General features: G+C 42.9%; 1 protein-coding gene across 1 annotated transcript; it reads right to left on the reverse strand.

Annotated features, from left to right (window-relative positions):
- Positions 1-540: 540 nt before the first annotated feature.
- RPTN (repetin) lies at positions 541-4,777 on the reverse strand. The gene is made up of 2 exons (XM_044674159.1): positions 4,640-4,777; positions 541-3,177 (listed from the first exon to the last, which is right to left on the reverse strand). The coding sequence occupies exons 1-2, from the start codon at positions 4,775-4,777 to the stop codon at positions 541-543; spliced, it is 2,775 nt and encodes a 924-aa protein (XP_044530094.1).
- Positions 4,778-7,816: the final 3,039 nt, after the last annotated feature.

Here is a 7,816-nt window from a genome sequence, read left to right on the forward strand (position 1 = left end):
GGAAATGCCCTCTCCTATAATTTTTCCTAGTTGATTCTTGACTTTTTGGAATTCCTGGTAAATTGAGACTATAGATGTAAAGACATTGCTCATCAAGTCCAGTTTTTCACTCCTCTTAAATTGCAATAAGTAAGTCAACTCAAACACAGATTCGAGAATGTGGTTTTGTATCTCTGTGCTTCATGGCCAAAGCATCTACCTCTTTATGGAAAATTAACAAGCCCGAGAAACCTGATTTTAAAACTACTTTCAAGTTTTCATTGTGCAAATCAGGAAAAAAAGTAACCCTTCAATTGATTTAAATTGGGATCTGATTATTTCACCCAATTAAAAAACCCATATTTAACTCAACCAGGAATCTGTCATTTTCATACATCCCCTGGATATGCTTCCCCTCACCCCCAGCCAAAGCACTTCAGAAGTAGGTACTCATTCTTAAAAAGAGAATAGTTATGTAGACTGAGTACGGAATAAGTCAGATGAACTTAGACCCTCTTAAAGGGGAAAAAATATTTGAACTGGTTTTGATCTGCTATCTTTTTAGTTATAATGCCCCTGGGCTTTTTGCTCTTGTACATAATCATAGAGAGGGTTAGAAGCAACAGCTGAGTTAGTGGTATGTCTTCTATTAGATGCTCCTCCTCTCTGGTTCCCATGGCTCTGGGTTGGATAGGAACTTTGGTCACCAGACCTTCTCTGAGAACCTTGTATCTGATGACGTACGTGGTGAGACTCATGCATGCAGGATCCTTCTGACTGAGGATGTTTCTCCTGGTTTCCTTGGTATCGCTGATTCTGAGATTTTTGTTGTTGCTGCCCTTCATGGGCTTCTCTGTGCTGTGTCTGACATGAACTCTTTTCTTCCTCACGGGTTTGTCTGTTCCTCTTCTGATGACTTTGCTCATTGCTGTAGTCTTGATGATCTTGCCTGTCCTGGGTCTGATGATACTTCTCATTGTCTTGGGTTTTCCTGTTCTGTGTTTGATTGTCCTGTGTCCGATGACTTCGCTCATTGCCACAAGTCTGCCTGTTTTGTCTCTGAGAAGAGGTTCCCTGCTCCTCATGACCCTGTCTATCCCTGGTCTGGTGACCCTGTTCCTCTTTGTGGGTTTGCTGGTCATATCTTTGATGACTTTTCTTTTCTTCACACCCTCGTCTGTCTTGTGCCTGTCCTCCAGTCTGTTCAGTACCATTCTTTTGCCATTCTCTCCCTTTGTGGCAGAGGGTTCTTTCCTGCTGGGGCTGTGAATACAACTTATGTTGATGGCGTTCAGACTCTCTTTCTGGTTGCCATAGCCCTTGTTGAAAGTGGTTCTGTCTGTCCTCCCCAGATACATAGTCCTGATTTCTATTCAGCTCCTGCTCTTCTTGTCCTCTTCTTCCACTATTTTGGAACTGACTATTTTGCCCCTGTACCTCAGTATATCCATAACCGGAGTCCAAACCTTGTCTGTGTGTTTGACCATAGCTTGAATCTTGGCCAAACCCTCCATACTGGCCATAGTGAGAGTCCAGTCCCTGGCCATAGTGAGAGTCTAGTCCCTGTCTCCCTGACTGACCATAGTGAGAGTCCAATCCCTGTCTCCCTGACTGGCCATAGTGAGAGTCTAGTCCCTGTCTCCCTGACTGGCCATAGTGAGAGTCTAGTCCCTGTCTCCCTGACTGACCATAGTGAGAGTCCAGTCCCTGTCTCCCTGACTGGCCATAGTGAGAGTCTAGTCCCTGTCTCCCTGACTGGCCATAGTGAGAGTCCAGTCCCTGGCCATAGTGAGAGTCTAGTCCCTGGCCATAGTGAGAGTCTAGTCCCTGTCTCCCTGACTGGCCATAGTGAGAGTCTAGTCCCTGGCCATAGTGAGAGTCTAGTCCCTGTCTCCTTGACTGGCCACAGTGAGAGTCTAGTCCCTGGCCATAGTGAGAGTCCAGTCCCTGTCTCCCTGACTGGCCATAGTGAGAGTCCAGTCCCTGTCTCCCTGACTGGCCATAGTGAGAATCCAGTCCCTGTCTCCCTGACTGGCCATAGTGAGAGTCTAGACCCTGTCTACCTGACTGGCCACAGTGAGAGTCTAGTCCCTGTCTCCTTGACTGGCCATAGTGAGAGTCCAGTCCTTGACTTCCTGACTGACCATAATGATAATCTAGTCCTTGCCTCCCTGATTGGCCACATTGAGTGCCCAGTTCTTGTCCCGTTGACTGGCCACAGTGGGAGTCTAGTCCTTGTCTGTCTGTCTGACCACAACTTGATTCCTGTTCAGATCTCTCAGACTGATCATAGCCAGAATCCAAGTCTTGTCTCCCTGACTGACCACAGCCGTACTCTTGTCCTTGCCTACCTGAATGGCTATTACCAGTGTTTAGTCTTTGTCTGCCTGCCTGACCACAGCTTGATTCTTGTCCCAGCTTTTGAGACTGACCATAATGAGAACCATTATCTTGTCCCTCAGGTTTACTTCCGCAAACACTTTGTCTCTTATTTAGACCTAAACAAGAAACATAACTTTGTCTCCCAGACTGACCACAGCTTGATTCCTGCCCCATCCTTCCAGACTGATCAGAGCGAGTATCCTGTCCTGGTCTGTTTGAATTAGTACGGTGTGAGTCCTGTCCTAACCTTTTAGACTGACCATAGTGAGAGGTCTTATCTTGTCTCTCATCTTGGCCATGGTGAGAATGATGGTCTTGTCTCTCATCTTGGCCATGGTGAGATTGCTGGTCTTTTCCAGAATGGTCATGGTGACAGTGGTGGTCATGTCCCTCATACTGACCATAGCGAGAGTCCTCATCTTGTCCTTCATACTGACCATAGTGAGAGTCTTCATCTCGTCCCTCATATTGACCATAGCGAGAGTCCTTATCTTGTCCCTCATATTGACCATAGCGAGAGTCCTTGTCTTGTCTTTCAGACTGACCATGGTGGGAATCCTGCCTTTGTCCCCTATGCTTCTGTTTTTGTTGCTTGCCCATGCCCTCCTCTGGAAAATGATGGTCCCGGGTTTTTTCTCTTCCTTGTTCTTGATGGGACCCAGTTTTGTCTCTACATGACTTTTTACTCTGAGTTTGATAACAGGCTTGAGCCAACCTAAACACTAACAACAGAAATTCATTAAAATCGATATGTTCATCATGGTCCCGATCCAAGAGCTGTAAGATGTTATCAACTGTCTGAGGGTCATGTGGTCTCTGTGAGAAAATAAAACAAAGACCAAATTTTAATCAATTGACCTTTACTTCTTCAGTCTGGAAATTCCTGAATTGGTAGGTAAGGGAAAAAAATAAACATTTATATAGCACTTACTATGCTATTATATGCCAGGCATTTCACTATGTTAAGTTTTTTTTTTTAACCCTTGTACTTCGGTGTATTGTCTCATAGGTGGAAGATTGGTAAGGGTGGGCAATGGGGGTCAAGTGACTTGCCCAGGGTCACACAGCTGGGAAGTGGCTGAGGCTGGGTTTGAACCTAGGACCTCCTGTCTCTAGGCCTGACTCTCACTCCACTGAGCTACCCAGCTGCCCCTATGTTAAGTTTTTTTGGTTTTAAAAATATTATTTCATAACCTTAAGAAATAGGAGCTCTTGTCGTCCCCACTTGAGGAAACTGAGGCAAACAGAGGTTAAATGCCTTGCCTAAGGTTACACAACTGATTGGTAGTTGAGGTCAAATTTGAACTCAAATCTTCATGAGCTCAAGCCCAGTGCTCTAAGCATTCTAGCACCACCTTCTTGTCTCTTCTAAAGATTTGATCCCTTGCTAGTCTTACACAGACAGTGGATAGGGTCATTTAAAAACAAACTAATTTTATAATTAATTTGAGTAATTTGACTGAATAATAGATTTGGAGATGGAAGAGACTTCTGGAGTCAACTAGTCCATTTTATAGCAAAAGAAGCTAAGACTCAGGGAAGCTAAATAAGTTGCCTAAGGTCAAACAGATAATAAATGCAAAGATGGGATTTGGACAAAGATCTGCTAAAGTTTCAGTCAGTGCTCTTTCCACTGTCCCATTTTGTTGACTTCTTCTTTTTAACTCATACCTTCCATCTTAGAATCAATACTAGGTATTGATAAGGTAAGGGCTAAGCAATGGGGGTAAGTTACTTGCCCAGGGTCACACAGCTAGGAAGTGGTTGAGGATTTGAATCCAGAATTTCCTGTCTCCAGATGTGGCTCTCTATCTACTGAGCCACCCCTCCCACCTCAAAGTCATTTTATGACACAAACAGAAAAGAAAGAGCAAAAAGAAGTCTCTTGGCACAGTGTGGAAAGAATGCTGGATTTGGAGTTAGGAACAGAATTCCAATCCTGCTTCTATTAATTATGTGTATGATCACAGACAATTCACTTAATCTTTCTGCTCAGTTTCTTCATCTCTAAAATCAAGGTTTTGGACCAGATGACTTCCAGGGTCCCTTCCAGGCCCAAATCTGTGATAATGTTTGATCACACAAAGCAAATCTCACTTTGAAAAAAAAAGCTCCTGTTAACTGGAGGTTTGATTCTCTTGAAGGCATCTGGGCATCGAAGGGAGATGGTGTTATTGGGAGAAAACTGGGCAAATGCTCTGGGCACAGTCCAGGATTGACTGAAAAGACTATTTTGTACTTTTCCAGGACTCCAGGCTTCCTGGGAGTTCTGTCTTACCCGAAGGATCTCCTGAAACTCTTCCAGGAGAAGTTGCTTCAGATCTTTCTTGCCCAGGGATGTGCAGTCATCATTTTCCTTGGCGTATTTATGGAACACCTCGATCACAGTGAGGATGCTATTCAGGAGTGGAGCCATTTTTGTGAATTCAGATGAACCTGGAAGCAGATATCGAGACAGATGACATGAAGAAGGGATTGCCAGCATGCAGCTATTTCCTTTTGGAAAGAGGAAAAGCCAGATAGCTGTTATTCAGAGAGACATTCATGTAGAGGTACAGAAGAGTTTATTAAGGGGGAGACAAACCAACAACTTGCCAAATGCAAACCTCTGGAAATGGAAGTCATTATTATTGTGTTTATTGTTACTGCTGCTGTTTTCATCACTGGAATCAAGTAGAAATCCCTTTGTTTGGCATTTAAATCCCTTAATAACCTGGTTCTTATTTATTCTGCCAATTTTATTATATATTACTCTCCTTCATCAATCTGTGATCCAGTCATATTAGACATTTTTGCAGTTTCTTATGCCCAGTTACCTATCTGCAGTCTCCAAGCCTTTGTACTGTCTGTTCTTCAAGCCTGTCATGCTTTCCCTCCACACTACCAGCTCTTAAAATCTCTTTGTTTTGTTGTTCAGTCATCTTAATCAAGTCTGATCTTTTGTGACTTCGTTTTGAGGTTTTCTTGGCAAAGATACCAGAGGGGTTCACCATTTCCTTCTCCAGCTCATTTTATAGATGAGGAACTGAGTTAAACAGGGTCAAATGACTTACCCAGAGTCACATAGCTGTATTTGAACTCAAGAAAATGAATATTCTCAATTCTAGGTTGAGCATTCTACCCACCGCACCCATTCAAAGCTCAGCTTATCTATTTCCTCCAAGAGTTTTTCCTGCTTCCCTCCATCTGTTCATGTTTTCCTCTAAAATTAACTTATTTATTACCTTGGAAATGCGTAGCTTTGTATCTTGCAGATGACTTTGTTTATATTTTTTAGATACAATTTGTATATGTTGTTCTCAATGGAATACCATCTCCTAATGATTTAGTTTTCGTATCTCCTCTATCTAGCACTGTGCATGGCACACATTAGGCACTTGATAAAAGTCTGATGATTGATTGAATGTAATGATCAACAACTGTAACAGCAACAAATTCCATAGCCAAAAAAATAACCAAAGTGAAAACACAGATAAATTCAACTGTATAAAAACAAACAAACAAAACAAACCCATGTTCAAATACATAGACCCAAATTAGGATTCCGGGACTTCTTGGGATCGAAACTTAAATTTCTTCCTGTTGTTATGTAGAGATGGAAAGCATGGAATCCCTGCAAAATACAGGGACAGCCTCACCCTAAAAAAATCCTAGGCTGGCTGGAGAACTTTGGGTGAGGCTGTCCCTGTATTTTTCAGGGATTCCATGCTTTCCATCTCTACATAACACTGTTGGTGGAAGACCCTAACCAGGGACTGAACAGAGCAGGCCCACATAACTTTAATGACTCCATAGGCATTTTTGAAAAACAGATTGGATTTCCAAACAACTTCAATAATCATCTACCCAGAGTCGTGGCAAGCACAGGAAACCTGGAATGAACTGAAGTGCTTTCCCCAAATTTACAACAATGAAATTAAAACATCTCAGAGGTCCCTGGTCCAAAGGTTTGACCCTATGGAGCTCCCTCAGCTCATGTGTGTCCCATTGACCACACAACAAAACATTTTCTGATTCTGGGATCTTGACTCATCCATCAGTAGGACCAAGTCTACCAGAATCAATCCCTGATGTGAAGACAATATTATTCTGTAATCACTATAGAGACTGTTGATGTCTACTACAATTCCTGAGAAAAGAAAGCAGTTATGACCACAATGAAAATTAGCTAAGACTGCTCACCTACAGGGAACATCCTTAGACATTTAGTACAAAGAATCACGGGAAGCAATTTGGAGCATGGCAGATGCCTTCTTTTGCCTTGCTTACCTGTTTCACTGGGAACAAGTGGAAGTTGTACAAGCTGATGGAGGACACCAGGGAACTGGGATTCTGGCTTATTTATAGGGGTTTTAATTGTCCTACTAGAACATCTTGAAAAGGAGACACCCACCTCTTGGTAGAGCCTGATTCACTTCCAACCCAGCCCAGCTCCACCTCACTTGGCAAAGGATGGGATTTGTTTGCCTTCTCACTTGCTCATGAACCTGTTTGTCATTAGAATGGGTGACAATCCTGAAGTCCAAGAGTCCCAGCCCCATCTAATTAGGAGAGTTATGTGGTAGTTTTGGGAGTGTGGGGGGGTGTACATGAAAAAGATCTCTTAGAATGCAATGATTTACCTTTAAGTTCTATTTAGCACATCCCAATGGCCAGGACCAAATAAAGTGGGTAATATTATGGCCCAAAACAGATGTGGGTGCATTATAAAATTTCAGTGGAATAGGACTCAATGACAGTATATGTGAGGATAGCCTGAGGTCTCCATATAGCAAAGCTATAGAAGACTTATAGTCCCCCAGCTTGCAAAGACTCTGGAGTAGCCATAGTTCAGCTAAAGCCAGACATGTAGCCCATGCCTTACCTGAGGTTTCAACCCCCTCCCTGCTGTACCTTGTAGAAACCGAATGTTCTTCCAAAAACCCCACTGAAGTATGTATTCTCTGGGAACCTGGGTTAGATGGTTACATATTTACCTGCTGATTTATTAGCCTATAGAAAACTCTGTTTAGATTCAATGAGGTAAACTAAGTCCTTTGTGCTGATCTTGTAAATCATTACCAACTATTGTCTATGTGAAAAGCTTACTTAATCCCTTAGTGGCTAAGCCTTAATCTGTATAAGTTTCTCTATAAAATACTGGCTGTGATCAATAAACCTTGCCTCTGACTGCTTCCAGCTTCAGTGGCCCTTCTGACCCCCTAAAGTGTCTGCGTCATCCTCCTTGCCGCCTTTTGGGGACCCTAAATGATTTTGTCAAGCTGGCCTTTGCTAGACTTGACAAGTATATATCAGATCAGAAGATTAACTTGGGCAAATGTTTCAGCTCTGCTACTGGCTGATGGAGGTCTTATGAGGGGAAATGGCAGCTAGGTGGTACAATGGATAGAGTACTAAGCCTAGAGTCAAGAAGACTTGAGTTCAAATCTTGTCTCAGATATTTGCTAGTTATGTG

Source organism: Gracilinanus agilis, chromosome 4 (genome assembly GCF_016433145.1).
Source record: "Gracilinanus agilis isolate LMUSP501 chromosome 4, AgileGrace, whole genome shotgun sequence".
NCBI classification, from domain to species: domain Eukaryota; kingdom Metazoa; phylum Chordata; class Mammalia; order Didelphimorphia; family Didelphidae; genus Gracilinanus; species Gracilinanus agilis.

Coding starts and splice junctions, on each gene's coding strand:
- RPTN (XM_044674159.1), bottom strand. CDS start 4,777: ATGGCTCCACTCCTGAATAGCATCCTCACTGTGATCGAGGTGTTCCAT. Junction 3,178..4,639: donor AGTTTCAGGAGATCCTTCGG/GTAAGACAGAAC, acceptor ATTTTCTCACAG/AGACCACATGACCCTCAGAC.